This window comes from Equus quagga, unplaced genomic scaffold (genome assembly GCF_021613505.1).
Source record: "Equus quagga isolate Etosha38 unplaced genomic scaffold, UCLA_HA_Equagga_1.0 268.1_RagTag, whole genome shotgun sequence".
Taxonomy (NCBI): Eukaryota; Metazoa; Chordata; class Mammalia; order Perissodactyla; family Equidae; genus Equus; species Equus quagga.
Genome location: NW_025799869.1, coordinates 41,873 through 64,617, shown reverse-complemented (window position 1 = coordinate 64,617; position 22,745 = coordinate 41,873). Strand labels below are relative to the sequence as shown.

At 39.1% G+C, this 22,745-nt stretch overlaps 1 protein-coding gene across 1 annotated transcript in view; it reads left to right on the top strand.

Moving 5' to 3' along the window:
• Positions 1-22,745, top strand: part of LOC124233858 (serine/threonine-protein kinase MRCK alpha-like) — a 59,166-nt gene that overhangs the window by 17,151 nt on the left and 19,270 nt on the right. Inside the window, exon 6 of the mRNA XM_046651114.1 lies at positions 15,693-15,803. Coding sequence (XP_046507070.1) covers positions 15,693-15,803 — 111 coding nt within the window. The remainder of the gene's footprint in view (positions 1-15,692; positions 15,804-22,745) is intronic.

Genomic DNA, 22,745 nt, shown 5'->3' with positions numbered 1-22,745 from the left:
CCCGTGAATCTGGAAGCTAAGAATATGTCACACTTAACACAAGAATTTCTTAAATTTCCTTTCATTATGAAGGTATTAATGACAAGAGAACTTAGTAAAAATAAACTGTGGCTGTTCCCTTTAAGCGAAGGGATGTTCTAGCCTCTTAACAGAGGCCATTTCTTATACAAAGTAGTCACTGGACCTTCTTTTGTATGTTTGAGCTCTGTGGCTCACATTTGACTGCATCAGAGCAGCGTGGGCCTGCACCAGCTGATGAATATTCTGGAGGGCAGAGGGTAGACTAATAAGGAACTGAGGATAGGCAAACTCCGGAAAGCAGTGGCTGACCAGTCAATACTTGTGGGTTGACTTTTTCATGGACTATAGAAGAAGCAGTTAAAGAGAACTTGGGTACCTTTGCAAAGATGAGAATCAAGATAGGTTCTAATTAAAGAGAGGTGTAAGGAGGCACAGAACGTGGGATGGCTGGTGTAGAGCCATCAGATGGTGGTGGCCCCAGGGCAGATGCTCCTACAGAGAAGTCAAGGCCGGAGCGTTGCTCACTACAGAACGCGGGGTTCTGTGGACGGGGTACTTAGGGTCCCAAAACGTTGATTGGTGGGAGTACTAATAGGCTTGACAGTTTTTAGAAGGAATCTAAAAGAAAAGACCATATATTATCATCATGCTTTATGAAGTTAACATTTCAACCTAGAGTTTTATTTTTCTCATTATTTTCTCTCTGAATGGTGCAGAGCAATAAAATCCTTGTGCAGTGTTAGGTGACATTTCTGAACACATTTCCTTATTTGACCTCTAAGCAATCGTATTAGTGATTTATAGCTGAAAAGCTGACACTCCTGGCCATGTCAGTTGCTAAAGGTATGCTTGTTAGAGAAAGTCTAACTTTGTACTTTTTCTTCTCTGATATTTGAAAGGAATCATAATTATACTTTAAGACTTCATTTTGAATACCATATATTTAAAGTTCGTACAATTGCTAGATGACAAAGTTTGGAATTTCTTTAAAATTCCCTTGAAGAAAAAACCTTGTAGTTGGATAATTTATTCTGTCTAAATAAATAACACCTTGATACTATGATAAAAGTTTTAAGTGTAATTAATATTTGTTTTATACCTGCCTATGTTCTTATTACGGATAACTTAGGTTAAAAAGTGCATACTGGGTACCTGGGGGGAGTAATTTGAAATTGACTCCTGGAGTGGGGAGAAACTAGCATAGAAAGAGCAGCCATCATTGGTATGACTGTATTCCTGAACTCCCCTTCGGTCTTCCAAAAATGTTTCAAGTTTTATTTAAATGTAATGCTATTGGGGAAAAGAAAGCAATGATTCAATACACAGGAGTTAAATAATTTGTGCAAATGTATATAATTTACTTATGTACTTTCATTATAAGTTTACCAAGAATTTGCCAAAAATTGTTTCATTTAAGATGCAGAATGCTAAGATACACTAAATACGTTTAATATATAATATATAAAATATAAGAACATATTTTGATTTAAATATGTATACATGAAAAATCAGATTATCTCTGAAAAATACGATCTGAGAACAATTTTAAACAGATTAAGACTGAAAAAGGCATGATTGTTAGTTTCAATTTTCTAGCTTAAAAAATGTTTGCTATTGTTTTCCAGGTATAGTGCAACAAGACTCAAGCTCATCTTCCTCGGCAGGCTTTAGTACAACCAGCAATGCTGTGGTTCCATGTGAGGTAAGTCCTAAGCTTCATGAGTATGTTCTACAGGCGCTTCAGAAGTCACTGATGTTCTCAAAATAGCGCTTCCGTCTTGTGCTAAACCTGTTTTCGTATCATTCCACGTGAGAGGACTGGGGGCTTGACACAAGCATGAGGAAAAAGACAGGTGTTAGTGGAAAGTAAGGCTGCAAGTTTTTGTAAGCTGTAAAGCCATCTCTATTACAACTAAAATAACCAGCAAAATATTTTACGTTGGGAGCTATGACACATATACATAAAAGTGGATCAAACACAGTGTGACCCCCCACTCAGCTGGGGGTTGCGAAACGGCTGACGCCCCGGAGCTGCGCCCTTCTGGGTCGCAAGGGCTCTCTCTCTGCTGGGGACCACCCTGCTGCTCACGGCACTGACTTCCTCTTTCTCTCGTGTTTTTACACTCGGTATATGCATCCCTAAACAATAGGACTTAATTTTAGAATGCATGTGAGTGGAATCACGCTGTAGAAGTTCTTTTTTTTTTTGAGGAAGATTAGCCCTGAGCTAACTATTGCCAATCGTCCTGTTTTTGCTGAGGAAGACTGGCCCTGAGTTAACATCCGTGCCCATCTTCCTCTACTTTATACGTGGGACGCCTACCACAGCATGGCTTTTGCCAGGCGGTGCCATCTCCGCACCCGGGATCCGAACCAGTGAACCCCGGGACGCCGAGAAGTGGAACATGCGAACTTAACCGCTGCGCCACCAGGCCGTCCCCTGTATAAGTTCTTTCATGTCACAGCATTGAGTTTGTGAGTTTCATCCACGTGCAGTCATAATATGTCCAACTGTACTTCTGTATAATGTTCCTTTCTATTGTTGAGGAACCTTTGGATATAGGTCTGGCTCCACTCAGGAAAACAGGAAATCTATCAGTTATTTTAATAGACATTTTATTTTATTTACTTATTTGAAACAGGTTCATTTAGGTGCAATTGATGTGCATAGTTAATGTATTCAATTTGATGAGCTTGGACAAATGTGCCATCAAGCTAATAGATGTATCTCTATCTCCAAGGTTTCTTTGTGCTTCTTTGTTGGTGGTGGTGTTGTCGTCATTGTTAGAACACTTAACATGAGATAACCCTCTTAACAATTTTTGAGTGTTCACTACAATATCGTTAACTATAGGCACAATGTCGTACAGCAGACCGCTAGAACTTACTCGTCTTGCATAACTGAAATCTTATACCCATGGACTGACAGCTCCCTTTTTCCCCCTCCTCCCAACCCCTGGCAACCACAATTCTACTCTCAGCTTCTAAAGATTGACTACTTTAGATTCCTCATGTAAGTGGAATCATGCAGTATTTGTCCTTCTGTGACAGGCTTGTTTCGCTTAGGGTAATGTCCTCTGGGTTCATCCATGTAGTGGAGACATTTTCAAACAGAGAATTGGTAGAACAGATAGTGAGGACTAAAAAGACAGAAAGAAAACAGTGAGGTAACAGAGAGGGAGCAATTGAAGGAGCAGCTGCCCCTGCTGGGGCTTGAGAAACAAAATGAAGGGATTGAGGTTTCAGAGCCTAGAAGCTTGGAGGAGGGGCAATCCAGACCTCTGAGGGGGCGTGATGGGCTGGTTCACAGCATGAAGAAGGAAACTGGAGTCGGGGACCAACCGCTGCAGGCGGGGAGGGCTCTGCAGGCGATTACAGAGTCGTCGTGCACGAGGCAAGAAGAAACACCCAGACTTCTCAGAGATTATAAACACTGGCCCTACATCGATGCTAATTCCTGGGACCCAAAGCACCACTGTTGTCCACCAGTCAGCACGGGGGCCCTGCCACACTGGGAGGTAAATGACATTTTGGCCTGGGACTGTCTTTCACTGGACCCAGCGTGGGATCTAACTAACCACAGGTTAGAGCCATGGTTACTGAATAAACAATAGGAATAAACATACCCAAAACATGGTGTGACCTATGTATCACCTCCACAGCCTAGAGAAAGAGGGAGGCCTGTTACGATAGGAAGAGGCAAATATAAGTCCTGAGACCCCTCTAGGATAGTCTGGTAGGCAGAATTCTAATTGACCCTTAAGATTCCTGCCACCTGGTGTACACACCCTATAAAACCCTCTTCCTTTGAATGTGGGCAGGACAAGTGAAAATGAGACAGAATGTCACTCCCATGATTAGGTTACTAATGAGTTGAACCTGAGTTGATAAAAATAGAGGTTATCCTAGGTGGACCTGGCCTAATCAGGTGAAGTCTTTACAAGAAGATTGAGTGTCAGAAACTCTCTCCTGTGGACCTGGAAGATGCAGCCCCCATGAGTTCTACATCTGCAAGGAAATGACTCTGTTAACAACCTTGTGAGCTGGAAAGAGGACCCAGATGCAGCCTCAGATGAGACGCCAGCCCTTTCACATCTTGGTTTCAGCCTGGTGAGATCCTGAACAGAGCACCCAGCTGGGCCATGCTGAGACCTCTGACATGCAGGACTGCGAGATAATGAATGGGTACTGTTGTAGGGTGCCAAGTCTGTGAGGATTCGTTATTCATCAATAGAAAACCAATACAAATAGAAAAGCAAAAGCAATACTATGTCCTGGGGGCAGTTGCAGAGGGTAGTGCAAAGATTTGAAAAATGCAGGGCTAGCTGTCTTTATCAGTCCTCCCTTAATCACCTACTTCTTTTGTGCAGAAGCACATAGATCTTGGAGAATGCAGTGGCTGACCGAAGCTTCATCAGAGGGTGAGCCCAATTGCAACTCCTATTCCATATCTGGTATCTTTACTGGAGAAAAAATTTAAAAAGCCCGCACACGCAGTTCTTCGTTATCTATCTGACAAATGCTTTTCTTCCTTTTGTACCAATTTGTAAGTTCTGTTTTGGGCACAAAATAATGACCTCTTATGGCTGCTTTTTGGCTGACAGTAATTATAAAACAACATTGATTATCAGACATATCTCTATTTCAGAGATGTTAAAATGTAAAAAAAACGCATCTTAAAGTTTATAAAATATGGTCGACAAGAAACTTGAAAATAACTACAGAAGAAGTAATAAAATGTGGCATGGCATATTCAAAAAATAATCAAACAACTTCTAGAAATTAAAAATGTAATTAAATTAATTAATCGATGAACGTGATTGACAGCAAAATGAATATAGCAGAAGGGAAAATTAGTGAATTGAAAGACAAATCAGAACAGGATGAAAAGAGGAATTAGTGGAAAATACAGTAGAGAGAATAAAAATAGTAGAAGGTAAGATGAGAAGGTCTAACCAGCAATTGGTTCATGTCCTGAAAGGTGAGTAGACAGAACAGAGCAATAGTTGAAAATAGTTGAAATTCTAAAGAATGTGTTTTAGGCAGAAAGAAATTGATCCCAAATGATAGGTCTGAGATAAGAAAAGGGGAAAAAAAAAAAGAAAGAAAGTGGTAAATATGTATGCAAATGCAAATTAATATTGACTGAATAAAACAGTGATAATAACGTCTAGAGGATTAAAAAACAAAAGAACATGGATTAAAAATTGGAAGCAATAACATTTAATTCAGAAGAGGAGTATAAGAATTTAAAATATTCTAGGATTCATGTGTTGCCCAGGAAGAGAGTAAAGATTTAATCAAATTCTGATTTGTGGAATTAATTGTGCATGTTTTAATTTCTAGGGAAACTACAAATAGAATAGATACAGTATGAATAAGTTCAAAGGGAAAAAAAGTAACGATAAACATATGCAGCTGATCTAACAAGACAAGAAGGGAGAGGAAAAGAAACAATGAATAGATGGCATAAACACAAACTAACAAGGTAGAAATAAATGCCAATAAATCAGTCACTAAATAGATTGCAAGTAAAGAAAATACTCCAGTGAAAAAATAAAGATTGTCAGAGTAGATAAAAATAAAATCTAACATTTACTATTCATATGGGGAGCTCTAAAACATAAGCATATAGAAAGCAGAGATCACTATATAAAAATCAGATAAAATCTAAAGCAAAAAAATTACTATTGGAGGTAAAGAAAATCACTTAACTATATAAGAAAAGGTTAATTTTACCTGGAAATCATGCTAGTTTTAAATATATATGGGCCAAATAATGTGGCCTAAATATATGTAATATGGAAAGTGACAGAACTACAAGAAGAAACAGACAAATCGGTAAGGATAGAGGAAGATCTGAACGCACAATTCTCAGTAATTGATAGAGAATATCTGAATAAAATGGTTAACAAAATTGACCCAATGAACAAATATAGAACAGTATCCATAACAAATGCCGAAAGCATTTTCTTCTTAAAATCACAAAAAACATTTTTCAACAAAGAGGAGATGGACCACAAACCACATCTCAACAAATCTCCGTGGGCTGGACTCGCGGAGACCACGTTCTTTGACCATGAGAAAGCTAAGTTAGACATAAATATTTTAAAATATATGTTAAGTTCTTATATGTAAATTAAGAAATACATTTTTAAGTAAACCATGAGTTAAAGGAGAAATTCTAGTGGAAATTGGAAAATGGTTTGGATAGAATAATAACAAAAATACTATACGTCAAAACTTGTGGAACGCAGCTAAAGCAATATTTAGAAAAAATTTATAGCCTTATGTACATAAAATAGAAAAGAAGAAAGACTGAAAAGCTGGTGATCTAAGCATCCGTTGAAAGAAGTTACAGGAAGAAAAGCAATTTAAACCCAAAGAAGGCGGAAGGCAAAAACTAATAAACTTAAAGCAAAGATTAACGATATAAAGAAAGTAACAAAATAGAATGGAACAGTAAAGCCCATAGTTTCCACTTTGATAAAGTTAATAAAAGTGATGAAAGTATGGCATGGCTCATTAAGAAAGAAAAAAGGAAAAAAGAAAAAAGCACATAAAACCAATATCAAAAATGATAAAAGGCAACATTATTTCTGGGGTAGATAATTAAAGATAATAAAGGACATAGTGACTTTAGGCCATTTCAAAATATGAAAAAAATTCATATCAATATATGAAAAAAATTTAGACAAACTATTAGAAAATATCACTTATCAAAATTAACTAAGAAAAAAATGTAGAAAACCTGAATCTTCCTATAATCACTAAATAAATTCAGTCTGTTGTTAAATGTTTTCCCACCAATAAACCCCCAGGCTCAGATAGCTTTATCAAACGTTCAAGAAGAAATAATTGCAATCTTACACAAAAACTTCCAGAAATTGGGGAAAGAAGGAATACTCCCTGTATTGGTTAATTTTATGTGTCAACTTGACTAGCCCACAAAGTGCCCAGATATTTAGTCAAACATCATTCTGAGTGTGTCTGTGAGGCTGTTTTTGGACAAGATTAGCATTTGAATCAATAGACTGAGTAAAGTAGATTGCTCTCCCCAATGTGGGTGGGCCTTATCCAATCAGTTGAAGTCCTGAATGGATGCAAAGGCTGATCCTCTCATAAATAAGAGGGAACTCTGCCTGATTGACTGTTTGAGCTGGACATTAGTCTTTTCCTGCCTCTGGACTCAAACTGAAACACCGGACTCTTCTTGGGTTACAAGCCCGCCAGCTTTTGGACTGGAACTTACATCATCAGCCCTCCTGGTTCTCAGGCCTTCAGATTTGACTGGAACTACAACACTGGTTCTCTTGCATTTCCAGTTTGTCGACTGCAGATCTTAGGATTTATAAACCTCCATAATCCTGTGAGCCAATTCCCTATAATAAATCTTTATATAGATGGATGAAAAAGTCTCTATATATTACATATTATGGTTTGCTATTTGCAGATGACATGATTCTATATATAGAAAACCCTAAAGAATCCACCAGAAAACTATTAGAAATAATCAAAAACTACAGCAAAGCTGCTGGGCACAAAATCAATTTAAAAAAATCAGTTGCATTTCTATACAATAACAATGAACTAGCAGAAAGAGAAATCAAAAATACAGTCCCATCTACAATTGCAACAAAAAGAATAAAATATCTAGGAATGAACTGAACCAAAGAGGTGAAAGACCTGTACACTGAAAACTATAAGACATTGAAAGAAATTGAAGAAGACATAAAGAAATGGAAAGATAGTCCATGTTCATGGGTCAGAAGAATAAATATAGTTAAAATGTCCTTATTACCTAAAGCAATCTACAGATTCAATGCAATCCCAGTCAGAATCCCAACGACATTCTTCACAGAAATAGAACAAAGGATCCAAAAATTTATATGAAACAACAAAAGACCTCGAACAGCCAAAGCAATCTTGAGAAAAAAGAACAAAGCTGGAGGCATCACAATCCCTGATTTCAAAATACACTACAAAGCTATAGTACTCAAAACAGCGTGGTACTGGTACAAAACCAGACACACAGATCAATGGAACAGAATTGAAAGCCCAGAAATAAAACCACGCATTTATGGACAGTTAATTTTTGACAAAGGAGCCAAGAACATACAATGGAGAAAGGAAAGTCTCTTCAATGAATGGAAAACTGGACAAGCCACATGCAAAAGAATGAAAGTAGACCATTATCTTACACCATACACAAAAATTAACTCAAAATAGATTAAAGATTTGATGTAAGACCTGAAATCATAACACTCCTAGAAGAAAATATAGGCAGTACACTCTTTGATACTGGACTTAGCAACAGTTTTTCGAATACCATGTCTGCCTGGGCAAAGGAAACAAAGGAAAAAGGTAACAAGTAGGATTACATCAGACTAAAAAGCTTCTGCAAGGCAAAGGAAACCATGAACAAAACAAAAAAACAACCCACCAACTGGGAGAAAATATTTGCAAATCATATACCCGACAAGGGGTTAATCTCCAAAATATATAAAGAACTCACACAACTCAAGAACAACAACAAAAAAACCCGATCAAAAAATGGGCAGAGGATATGAACAGACATTTTTCCAAGCAGATATACAGATGGCCAACAGGCACATGAAATGATGTTCAACATCACTAATTATTAGGGAAATGCAAATCAAAACTACAATGAGCTATCACCTTACACCTGTCAGAACGGCTGTAATTATCAAGACAAAAAACAAATGTTGGAGAGGATGTGGAGAAAAAGGAACCCTCATACACTGCTGGTGGGAATGCACACTGGTGCAGCCACTACGGAAAACAGTATGGAGATTTCTCAAAAAATTAAAAATAGAAATACCATATGATCCAGCCATCCCACTACTGGATATTTATCCAAGGAACTCGAAACCAACGATCCAAAGAAATTTATGCACCCCTATGTTCATTGCAGCATTATTCATGATAGCCAACATGTGGAAGCAACCCAAGAGCCCTTCTACAGAAGAATGGATAAAGGAGAGGTGGTGTGTGTGTGTGTGTGTGTGTGTGTGTATATGTATATATATATATATATATTCATTGGAATAATAGCCATAAAAAAAGACAAAATCATCCCATTTGCAACAACATGCGTGGACCTTGAGAGTATGATGTTAAGTGAAATAAGCCAGACAGAGAAAGACAAATACTGCTTGATTTCACTCATATGTAGACAATAACAAATACATGGATAAAGAGAAAAGATTAGCAGTTACCAGAGGGGAAGGGGGTGGTGGGATAGGCATAAAGGATAAAGGGGCACATATGTATGGTGATGGATAAAAATTAGAGTACTGGAGGTGAGCACAATGAAGTGTATTTGGAAACTGATAAATAATAATGTACACCCAAAATTACACAATGTTATAAACCATTATGATCTCAATAAAATTACTTGGAGAAAAAGTCTTGAAAAAATAAAAAAGTCAAAAAATACATAAAGACATACAAAAAGATAAAAATATATAAAATATATATATTTATTTATCACAAGGAATTGGCTCCCATGATCCTGGAACAGAAGCAAGAGGAGATGATACAGACATACATGTAGGTGGAGGTGGAGGTGTAGCATCCTCTTGGTTCTGTTCCTCTGGAGAACCCTGACTGAGCCAGATTCTGGTGCTGAGAAGAGGAGTGCTGCTGTGACAAATATCTAAAAACGTGGAAGTGACTTTGGACCTGGGCAATGGGTAGAAGCTTGGAGAGTTTTGAGGTGCATGCTAGAAAAAGACCAGATTGTCGTGAAGGGGCCACTGGTAGAAATACGGACGTTAAAGGTGATTCTGGGGAGCGCTCAGAAAGAAAAGAGGAGAGCTGGAGACAAAGCCTCCATCTTCTCAGAAAGTACATCAATACTCAGAAGCAGAATGTTGATGGAATATAGATGTTAAGGGCCATTCTGGTGAGATCTCAGATGGCAATGAGGAAGAGGCTGTTGCGAAGTGGAGGAAAGGAAGTCCTCGTTATAAAGTGGCAAAGAACTTGGCTGAATTGTGTTTTAGTGTTTTGTGGAAGGTAGAACTTGCGAGTGGTGACATTGGATATTTAGCAGAGGAGATTTCAAAGCAAAGTATTGAAGGTATGCCTTGGGTCCTCCTTACTGCTCATAGTAAAACGGAAGAGCAGAGATAGGAATTGATTAAGGAATTTTTAAGCAAAAAGGAACCAGAAATTAGAAATTTAGAAAATTCTCAGCCCATCCATATTGCAAAAATGAGAGAGCTTGTTCTGAAGGAAACAGTAAGGGTGTGGCTGAACAATCGTTTGATAAAGAGATCATGGGTGTGACTCATGGACTTAATCAGTCATCTCAGCAGAGGCCAGGAGTAGAGATGGGATTAAACCAGCAAAGATACTGCCAGTTTGAAGTAAAGGGGACAGGGAAATCAGGAGAGAATGGAGAATGCTGTCAGACTTCTTGGATTCCACAGGACTGGACCATAGAGCTCTGCAGCTGTGAACACGCACTGTTCTTAAAGGACAGGAAGAATGACTCTCAAGGCCCCCACACTGTTCTTAAAGGACGGGAAGAATGACCCTCAAGGCCCTGCAGAGATCATAAGGGCTGCCACTCCCACCCCAGGCCCAGGGCCAAAACTATTTCCTCGTTGGTTTCAGAGGGCAGAGCAGCTGCAGGGGGAGGGTCACCCCACAGATCGTGGAGGTGATGCTGCCACCTTACTGGGCCTAGAAGGTGGGACATCAAGCCAAAGAGAATTATTCTCAAGCCTTTAAGATCTGATGGAATCTGCTTTGCTAGGGTTTGGACCTGCTTGAGACCCATCCCCGCTTCCTTCTCTCCTCTTCCTCCCTGTTGGAATATGGCTGTCTACCACTGTATTTTGGAAGCACACAACATGTCTGGATTCACAGGTTCACAGCTGGAGAGGAGTTTTGTCTCAGGGTGAATCATACTTTGAGCCTCACACGTGCCTGATTTAGGTGATACTGAGATGAGATTTTGGACATCAGGCTTTAGAGATGACACTGGAATGGGTTAAGACTTTGAGACTGTTGTGGTGGAATGCAATGTATTTTGTATGTGAGAAAGACGTAAATTTTGTGGGGCCAGGGGCAGAAAACTGAAATGAATTGTGTCCCCCTCAAATTCTTATGTTGAAGTTCTGATCCCCGATGTGACTGTATTTGGAGATAGGGTTTTTAGGAGATAATTAAGGTTGATGAGATCATAAGGGCAGGACCCTAATCTGATAGGATTGGTGGCCTGATAAGAAGAGTAGGAGAGAGAGCTCTCTCTACCCCATGAGGACGCAATGAGGAGGTGGCCCTCTGTGAACCAGAAAGAGAGCTCTCGCCAGAACCCAACCATGCTGGCACCCTGACCTCAAACGTCCAGCCTCTAGAATTGTGAGAGATACATTCCTGCTGTTTAAGCCACCCAGCGGGCGATATCTTGTTTTGGCGGCCCTGCATGACTAAGACACTCCCCAAGTCATTTTATGTGGGCCGTGTAACTTGACACCAAAACCTGATAAGGACAATATCAGAAGGGAAGACGACAGTCTAATCTTACTTCTGAACGTAAATAATTCTTCTTTTTGAAATTAATTAGTATTTTATTGGTTTTACACCTGTTGCAAAAAATACAGGTTTTGTCTTGTCTGAAAATACAGCTTTAAATTTTAGCCACTGATTTAAAATATTGTTGAGGGTAAGGTATGATAATGATGCTCACATGGTTGTTTGTCTGGTATACAATCCAGAATTTTGGCTGAACATACAAAAACATTCTTTGAAATGCAGTTTGAATTTTACTAAGAACATGCATGGCTTTAGCTGTGCTGATAGCAATGGCATTCCTTGGAACAATTCAAAGATTACATGCATTGTTTTCAATATATTTCATTTTTTTTTCCTCTTTTTCTTTTTTGTGCTTTATCTCCCCCAAAACCCCCCTGGTACATAGTTGTGTATTTTCAGTTGTGGGTCCTTCTAGTTGTGGCATGTGGGGCGTGGCCTCAACGTGGCCTGATGAGTGGTGCCATGTCTGCGCCCAGGACTCAAACCAGCGAAACCCTGGACCGCCGCAGCAGAGCTCGGGAACTTAACCACTCAGCCTCGGGGCCAGCCCCACATTTCATTGTTATTGCCCCAATGTGGAACATCTTCATGAAACACATACCAAATCTGACCTTTTGAACACTCTTAGCTATACAATGGGAATTCCAATAAAAGGCTGAACATAAAGAATTCTTTAAAAAAAAACGTTGCTAAATTCAATCCAATTATATGAAAAGAATCATACAGCATGACCAATTTGGTATCATCCCAGTAACGCAAAGTTTGACACTAGAAAATGAATAAGCATAACATAATAACAGATTAAAAATAAAAGTCATACAATTTCAATAAAAACATCTGATAAAATTCTACATCCTTTAATTAAAAAATACTTTATTGCTAAAAAATGCTAACCATCATCTGAGCTTTCAGCGAGTCTTTAATCTTTTTGCTGGTGGAAAGTCTTGTGAAAAACACAGTTTCTGTGGGGCGCAATTAAGTGAGGTGTAGTAAAATGAGGTGTGCCTACATACAATGAACCCTATAAACCAATAAGAGAGAGAGAGACAACCCAGTGGGAAAGTGGCAAGAAACTTAACAGGCAACTCATGAAAGAGGAAATCTAAATAGACAATAGACGTAGTAATAGTTCCAAACCTCATGAGATGCTACTACATGGTTAGAATAAAAAGACTGCAGAGGCAAGCGATAGTGAGCATGCGGAGCAATGGGAACCCGTCAACGCTATCATTCCATCCCTAGAAACACATCCTAGAGGAATACTTGCACGTTATATGCCAGGAAATATGTACAAGCATGTTCATGAAATAGGAATGAACACAAATGTTCATCAAACTGTGAATGAATAAAGAAATTCATATAATGAAATACTATATAGCAATAAAAATGAATAAATTACAGCTACACATAATTCCATGGATGAATCCCAGTAACATAATGTTGAGTGAAAAAAAGCCAGAGAACATACTATTAGCAAGATTAAGCAATAGTTTTGTCAGTCTTAGCCTATGAATAGTGATGCTAAGAATGTCTGAGGCTCCTGCCAGGGCCTTATTACTGGTAGGGAGCCCCATGGAGATTTCCCCTACAGGAGCCAATTTTGTGGCTGGACTGGCCTTTGTGGTTCTTATTATGATCACAGGATGCACTTCAGCAAAAACTGTCAGCAAACATTTAGGGACAAGATTTATCACTGACAGTTCCAGGAGAATACAGGGCACACCCCAGGGTCACCCAGCAGGTCACAGGTAAGAGAGAGAGAAGGAACACAGGCAATATGTTTATTCAGGATAGATGTCTTTTGAAATGGATGCCTCAGCAATCAAAAGCTAATGTCAGGCACTTACATTATAATCAAAAGCTTAACGGAGTCACTTACAATTCAATAATGTTGAGGGACACAAAATTAATGTGACAAAATTCTAAGCAAATGCAAAGAGGTGATCACTGTACCAAAGGCAGTTTCCTTTGGGGAGGAAGGAGGTTGTGACCCGAACGCCTGAGGAGCTTCTAGGGGCTGGCAGCATTCTATTTTTTGACGTAGGAGGTACTTTTCTAGTTGTTTGAATTATAATAATTAATATTATATATGTGATTTATGCCCTTTCCCCTATATTTGCTACATCTCACACTGAAAAACAAGTTTACTAAAAAAAAAAAGAGAGAGAAAGAGAAATGGTATAAACAGATTGGCTGGTGAAATAGAGGGGAGTGTGAGCCAGTGTGGCTGTGCTCAGGCCTACCAGGGAAGACACCTATTAGCAATAAGTGACAGGTAGATACTGCTGAGTTTTAAGTTCCAGCCTTCAGTGTTAGGCTTAATTATTTTGTTGGGAGCCTTGTTGATTTCTAAAATATTAACCGCATAGAAAATAGTACCAGAAGTTAATCCCAAAGCAAACTTTCAAATTCTCCGCACCAAGAAAGCATCAGTCCAACATTATATGAATAGTGTATCCTATTTCACCACTGTGGTCACCTGAATTAGCAATGGAAGATGCTGCCTCCAACTCGAGGGAAAACACAACAGGGGTTTTGGGGATTTAAAGCACCTGTTTGATGCTGCCTGGAACTGAAAACAACAACTTACTAAGCAGAGCTCTTTGCTTTACATGTCATCAATTATTTCAGCTCCTTATTATGTGGCCTAACTCTTTAAAGAGAGTTTGCTCTGTTAGCCCAAGAACGTGCTCATACAAACCCACAGGACTCTTTATCAATGGTGGCTCCAAACTGAGAGGTCCCGGGGCCGCGTTAGACTTTCTGCAGTCTCTACAAGCTCCCCTCTAAATCCCTAAATTTCCCAGTTACAATGCTGCCACTACCACAACCACCGTCACCATCATCTTATGTGTATTAAATATTAGGTGTAAAGAAAATAGCCAAACACACTATCTTATTCTCCGGTACCATACAAAACACTGTGCACACACGACCACAAGAGGGCTGCCATAGAGCCCCCCTAAGCCTCTAACCCATCCTCACCCATATAGAAATCCTGGAGCTGCCTCTGCAGTCCGTTTAAGAAGCTCTACAACTTTGGAAATCACGAAATTCTGCACTATATGATCTTCTAAACTTAAGTTTAAAAATTTCTCAACATAAAAGCTGGCGACCCCAAGTGTCAGCATTTCTGTGCTGTGAAACAAGCAGGGGTTGGCATTTGCGTTTCCATAAGTTGCAATGTGGATTAGTGTCTGCCACTTTCATTTAATGCCAAATCCAAGGTAGAGGAGGAAAAATTCTCCCCTACTCTCTTTGGGTCTCTGGCTGGGCCTAAGAATTAGACTGACTTGAAACATATTAACAGGAGAAAAACATAGAAATTTTAATTGAATTTTGACCTATACATGGGAGCCTTTACAGGAGAATGAAGACCCAAAGAAGCGACAAGAGCAGGAAGATTTTACACCATTTAGAGAAGAAACAATACATTTGTGAAGAGCTGACAGACACAGAGGCTTGGGCTATGGGTAATAAATGGTAAAGGAGTAACTAGGAAGATATGGGTTAGTTTAACAAGATTTGTGTATACAGCCTTCTTGGCCCCAACTTCCTTGTCTCTGGTGATAAGAATGTCTTCCCTCCTCCTGGCAGAGGGAGGGTACATTCCGCAGGGGGGAGATTTATCTCCTGCTTTCAGGAAGACAAAGGAGGGTCAGAGTGTCCCTCTTGCACTGGCTGTTCCTTAAGTAACTTTAATCTAAAATAATCAATATGTCAAAGTGGCATATTTTGGGGTGGCATATTCTGACTCCCTTCATCAGGTACCCTTGGGGACAGAATTCTTATCTCTAGTTCCTAGTTCATTTCTCTATTAGCTGCTCTGGATGGAATCCACCTGCTCAATTTCTTTCACGTGGAATCAAAGGATGGCCATGAGCAGAGCACATACTGAAGAGCTCAGTGGGGCAAGCCGGAGTAGCTTGGCTCACTATTGTAGCATATGGCTACAGCCTTGTATATCGGAATACTTCTAACAAAAATACTAAGATTATAGTCTTGTTATTGAGAAATATGGTAATGTTCATGACTTAGATTAAGAGCCATGAATTCTATACAGTGATCTCTTGAATTTTTTTTTCCCTATCTTGTTTTTCTAGACTGATGCGATTGAGAACATGTTTGAACAGAATTTAAAGATCAAGTTTTACATCAGTTCCAGGTCCACATCTCCGTCCTCACCCAGTGGAGACGAAGCCAACCTAGTTAAGGTGCCTCCCTGGGGTAGCTTTGCTCCCCAAGAGTCCACTCATAACAAGGCAAAGGGAGAATGAATCCCATTCAGAAACAGAGGGACATTTCTCTCCTGATCAAGCACATTGCTTAGTTAGACACAGTCTATTAGAGAATATTAAGCTTAACTGATAACACAGGAAGATTTGAAACTCAAATGAAAAAACTATTCATGAAAATCAACTTTAAAAAGGCAAAACTTCCACCTGCACTTGAACAACAGGCTTAATGATGGTGTCTACTATGAAGCGAGGATTTAAAAGAGCAGAAAGCACAATTCTGTGAATTATGAAATGGTCGGTATCCGTGGTGCAAACTGTGAGGGGGTGTGGTCTGGCAGGGACAGTTCCCTCATTATTTACATTATTTTAATTAACATTATGGAGTCATGATATAACAGGACATTTTATATAATCATACCATAACATCAAGTCTGATATTATGTATAAGTAATAAGGTATAAAAATACGTTTGTAAGTGTACTTATTAAAATTGAATACAATTTCCTACCTTCTGCATAATGGTAGATAAAACAACACTTTATTGGCCCTTCATGTTCTTTCACTTTTTTTTTCAATTATTTTATTGAGGTCATAATGTTTATAACATTGTGTAATTTCAGGTGCACATTATTATTTATCAGTTTCTGTATATACTGGATCATGCTCACCACCAATAGTTTAATTTTTCTCCTTTGATTTCTTCATTGACCCAATCGTTGTTCAGCAGCATTTTTTTTAATCTCCACATTTTTGTGGGTTTTTAAATTTTCTTCTTGTAGTTGATTTCTAGTTTCATGCCTTTGTGATCAGAAAAGATGCTTGGTATTATTTTGATCTTCTTAAATTTATTGAGACTTGGTTTTGTGGCCTAATATGTAATCTATCCTGGAGAATGTTCCATGAGCATTTTAAAAGAATGTGTATTCTGCGGTTTTGGGGAAGGAATGTTCTATATATATCTACTAAGTCCATCTGGTCTAATGTGTCATTTAAGGCCAATTTTTCCTTATTGATCTTCTGTTTGGATGATCTATCCATTGATATAAGTGGAGTGTTAAATTCCCCTACTATTATTGTGTTACTATTTCTCTTTTTATGTCTGTTAATAATTGTTTTATATATTTAGGTGCTCCTATGTTGTGTGCATAGATATTTATTAGTGTTATATCCTCTTGTTGGATTGTTCCCTTAATCATCATGTAGTGCCCTTCTTTGTCTCTTGTTACAGTTTTTGTTTTAGAGTCTATTTTGTCTGATATAAGTATTGCGACCCCCACTTTCTTTTCTTTGCAATTTGCATGGAGTATCTTTTTTCCATTCTTTCACTTTCAGTTTGTGAGTGTCTTTAGGTCTGAAATGTGTCTTTTGTATGCGGCATATGCATGGGTCTTGGTTTTTTTTATCCAATCGGCCACCCTATGCCTTTTCATTGGAGCACTTAGTCCATTGACATTTAAAGTAGCTATTGATAAATATGTACTTATTGCCATTTTGTTACTTTTTTTCCTGGGTGTTTTAGGAGTTCTTATCTATTCCTTTCTTCTTCTCTTGCTCTCTTCCATTACAGTTTGATGGCTTTCTTTAGTAATATGTTTGATTTCTTTCCTTTTACTTATTTGTTTATTTATTATAGGTTTCTGGTTTGTGATTACCATGCAGTGCCTATATAAAATTCTATATATATAACAATCTATATTCTCTTTATCTTGACCTCTTTCTAAAAGCTCTACTCTTTTACTCCCCTCCTCCCACATTTTATGTTTTTGAAATCACATCTAATCTCTTGTTTTGTGTGTGTCTATCCGTTACCCTCTTATCATTGAAATAGGTAATTTTAGAACTTTTGTCTTTTAACCTTCATATTATCTTTATAGGTGGTTGATCTGCTACCTTTACTATATTTTTGCCTTTACCAGTGATTTCATTGCCTGGGGTGTTTTTTGATAATTTTCTTATCCGTATTTGTGGTCTTCTCTTTCCCACTTAAATAAGTCCCTTCAGCATTTCTTGTAGAACTGGTCTCTTGGTGATAAATTCCTATTAATTTTTGCTTGTCTGGGAAGCTGTTGCTCTCTCCTTCCATTCTGAATGATAACCTTGCTGGATAGAGTATTCTTGGCTGTAGGTTTCTTCTTTTCAGCCCTTTAAATATGCCATGCCACTCTCTTCTAGCCTGTAGGGTTTCAGCTGAGAAGTCCGCTGATAGCCTTATGGGCTTTCCTTTATATGTCACTTGTTGCCTTTCTCTTGCTGCTTTTAGGATTTTCTGTTTATCTTTAATTTTGGACATTTTAATTATAATGTATCTTGGTGTGGGACTCTTTGGGTTTATCTTGTTTAGTGTTCTCTGTACTTCCTGTACTTGGATGTCTGTTTCCTTCCTTAGGTTAGGAAAGTTTTCAGCTATTATTTCTTCAAATAGATTCTCTGCCCCTTTGTCTCTGTCTTCTCCTTCTGGGACACATATAATACGAATGTTAGTGTAGTTGATATTGTCCCAGAGTTCCCTTAGACTGTTCTCATTCTTTCTAATTCTTTTTTCCTTTCTCTGTTCAACTTGGGTGATTTCCTCTAGTCTTTCTTCCAGCTCGCTGATCCGTTCTTCTGTATCATCTACTCTGTTATTGAGTCCCTTTAGTGAATTTTTCATTTCTAGTATTGTATTCTTCATTTCTGATTGGTCCTTTTTCATATTTTCCAATTCTTTGTTGATGTTCTTACTGTGTTCATTCAGCCTTCTCCCAAGATCAGTGAGTATCCTTATGAGTTTTTGTTTGAACTCCTTGTCAGGTAGATTGCTTATTTCTGTTTCATTTAGTTGTTTTCTGGGGTTTTGTCCTGTTCCCTTGCTTGGAATGTATTCCTTTCCCTCCTCATTATGCCTCTTTCTCTGTGCTTATATCTATGTATTAGGTGAGTCAGCTATGTCTTCTGATCTTGGAGAAATGGCCTTATGTAAGAGATGCCTTTTGAGGCCCAGCAGTGTGCTTTCCTCTTGTCGCCAGTCCAAATAATCCAGGAGTGACCCCTGTATGGGCTACTTGTGTCCTTCTGCTGTGTCAGGGTTGCTCTTACTACAGGTACCCAGGGAGTCTATTCTTTTCCTCCTGGCCAGCTCTTTGTAAATCGAGTTTGGGGAGCCTCAGCACTGTTGGCTACAAGGTCTAAAATCACACTCATGTTGCAGTTTTTCTATTAATTGAATAGGTACCCAGTGTAGCTGGTTGCTAGGCTCAGGGGCTTACAATTGCTGTAGGCCTCAGGCCTGCAAGGCTATTGTCAGCTCTTTTAGGATTGCAGCTGAGTGGGGCTGGCCCCAGGCACAGGAGTACCCAATTGTTTCAGGCTCTGGAAGGCAGAGCTAATCCCCTTTGTGGCTGTTTGTGAAGCACAGGTCTTTTGCCACTGATAAGCCCCATCCCCCCAGGTCCACACACACCATCAACACAAGCCTGGTCCCTGCACACTTCCTGACCCCCTGGAGTGTACACACTTGCCCTACTGCAGAGGTCCCCATCTCTCCACCAATGTCCCCCACAGTTCACCTGGTCCTCACACAGGCCCTCCCCCACAGAGGCGGACACATTTCCCTGCCTGTAGAGGATCAAGGCACCCAGTCTATGCAGGCTGACAAGTAGCCTGAGGGCTTGCTGTTGGGTGGGGCTGGTCCCTAGGGTAGGCTTCCTGCCCTGGCTGAACTGGATTAAATCTGTGCTCTAGTGGGTGTGGCAGACTCCTGAGCTAACAGGACAGGGGAAGAACTTCAATGGCATCTCCCGGGATCTGTGTCAGCATGACTATACGAGGTCACAGTCTCTGGAGAGGTCTCACCTCTCACTGAGATGCACCCAAATCCTATCAGGTGAGTCTCTTTTCACCAAAGGACTGTGCAGCTTTCTTTTTGGTGATTTTATGTTGCTCTGTGAGATGGATGACTTTGTACATTGGCCCTTTAAGAGCTGGGCTTTTTCAGCTTTCCTCTCATAGCTTTTATGGGGGTATTCCCCCATTGCGGTTAGTAGCCAGCAAGGCAGAAAGTAGGACACTTATCTCTGTTGCGCTGAGCCTGAAGGATGCTTATAGAGCTAATGTGTACTGGCTAAAGTCCCCACTTCTCCAGGGAGGGCTGCGTACCTTAGGGTGGCTCCTGCACAGTTGGCTGTGAAGCTCTGCCACTCACAAAGGTGGCTTTCTTTCTCTTCAGAAGAAATTTCTGCTTCAGTCAGTACTGTCCTTTGTTGTGGGGGTTCTTCTTATCCAGTTTTCATTTTTCTCTCCAGGGTAATTTTTTTTTTTTTTTTGAGGAAGATTAGCCCTGTTCTAACATCTGCTGCCAATCCTCCTCTTTTTGCTGAGGAAGACTGGCCCTGAGCTAACATCCGTGCCCATCTTCCTCTCTTTTTTATGTGGGATGCCTGCCACAGCATGGCATGCCAAGCAGTGCCATGTCCCCACCCAGGATCTGAACCAGTGAACCCTGGGCCACCAAAGTGGAATGTGCATACTTAACCACTGAGGCACCAGGCCAGCCCCCAGGGTAATTTTTCTAAGAGTAGTTGTAACCTGATTGTTTTCGTGGGAGAAGGTGAGTTCAGAGTCTGCCTACACCACCATCTTGACAAGATCTCCCTGGTTTTTATTCTTTAGATTAAAAGATAGTCTCTTTTTAAACAAAACAAAACAAAACTAAAATTGGGGCTAAGTCGTCAATAAATGTAATCTAAGCTTCCTAAGAGGGAATCTTTATATATAAAGTCATATAAAAAGTTTATTTATTGGAATGCATAGTAAATAGTGCAGTGAAATGCTGTCAACTTTTGCTTAAAGTCTTTGTAAATTTGGCAAATGTCCTGAATCTCCTGCATTTACTACCGATTTCTTATGGTATGTTTCTCTGTGGTGCCATCCTGAAAGGAGAGATATTCTTCAAGTCTGTATACTTAGATGCTCTGCTCAACTGTGTAGCATCTTCGCTTATGAACTTTATTCCCTAGTAACATCCATTAGCATTCACTTCTTTCCATTTCAAAAAGTATTTTCTGCTAGTTCCCAGGAAAGAAAAGTTTTATATGATATAGACAGCTAAATTTTATATGATTGTTGAAGTCTAATTTCATAAAGGTAATCTAAGTTACCTGAGCATTTTTTTAAGATTGGCCCTGAGCTTACATCTGTTGGCAATCTTTTTTTTTTCTTCTTCTCCCCAAAGCCCCCCAGTACATAGTTGTATATTCCAGCTGTAGGTCCTTCTAGTTCTGCTATGTGGGCTGCCACCTCAGCATGGCTTGATGAGCAGTGCTAGGTCTGTGCCCAGGATCCAAACTGGTGAAACCCTGGGCCGCTGAAGCAGACTGTGCAAATTTAAGGACTCGGCTCTGGGGCCAGCCTCGCCTAAGTATATTTTTAGATTATTACTAATAATCTCACAAAATCTTGCTGAACCCTCTGTAATTGATTTTAATGTATTTCTACATATTTACCATCGTAAAATCTCTTCTACACTTATAAAACCAGTAGCTCAAAGAATCGTTTGAAGATTCTGATCATATATCTACTTATTAAGTCTCTTTCAAATATATTTATGATTAATATTCTTCTTTTAATGTAGTCTACGTTCTATGACACACATTTTAAAATAGCCAAATTGATATCAATTGTATGAAACATACCTAAATTTTGTTTGTAGAAACTGCAAGCATATATTCAAATAATTTAAAAGATATTTTCAACTCCATGAGAATTTTCGTTTTACTGTGTTTTTGTCTATTAACAAGTATACTTCTTTTGCCTTGCTTGAGGAATTTTTAAATTCTTGTAATTTGGGGGATATATGTAACTTACCTTGATTTATTTCTTTCTCCTTGATTCAGGTTATAGATTCTGCTCATCTCCCAGTTCACACACCAACAATAAAGAGAAAGGAATATCATAGTAGAATCCCGTTTCCAACTAAGGTACTTGACTTAGTTATAGACTTGGCAGGTTCCTAAAAAAGTGAGAATAAATTGGTTTCTCTCTAACCCTGCCCTTCCTCCCTCCTTCCTTCTTGCCTGCCTTCCTTTCTTTCTTTCTTTATTTTCCCTTTCCTTCCTTTTTGCTTCCTTCCTTCCTTCCTTCATTTTTTCCTGGGGACTTCTGCTGAAGCATAGTAGATTAAAAAATGCATACATTTCTGCTTTCTACTGAAACCCACAAAGCCCACTAAAGAGAGAAGAAAGAATAAGCAAATAAGACAACATAATTCTGGAAGATGAAAGCCTGAGCGAGGGCTTAGCGAGCTGAGAAATCTGAATGTACTTAGGGAGGGACATGCCAAAAAGCCATGAGACAATCAATATCTCAGAAGCCTAGAAGGACTCAGGCATTAGAGACGCCAGGTCCCTTAGGAGGCAGGGGTGATGTGCAGTGCTGAAATCAGGGGAGCAAATTGAAAATCTAAACGGGGTGGGTAGCTCCTGTACACACACAGTGCCCTGGCAGGGATTGCAAGTCTGTCCACTTTACAGATGAGGGAACAGAAACACAAAGAAGGTGACAAAATTTGCCAGCTAGTGTTTGGAGAAACCAGATTTTGTTATAATTTAAATGTTGCCAATTTATGACAACAATCACTTCTGGGCAGAGAGGCATGATCCAGAAACAGAAAATCCATAGTAGATTGCTAACTTGTTGATAATTCTGCGAAGACATCTACAATTATAGCTATTGTAGTTTCAGTTAGAAATTTCAGGAAGCCATCTGCCTCGGAGGTCTAATACGACCTGCTTTGTAGGAGTTTATCAATTCCTGAAGTAGATTCTTTTTATTGATAGTAGAAAACACATAATTTGCTATAGAAATAAAATTTTGAAATTGAATTGTTATTCTTTCTTTCAGAGAAGGTATAAAAACCATATTATTTTTTATCTCTCTCCAATA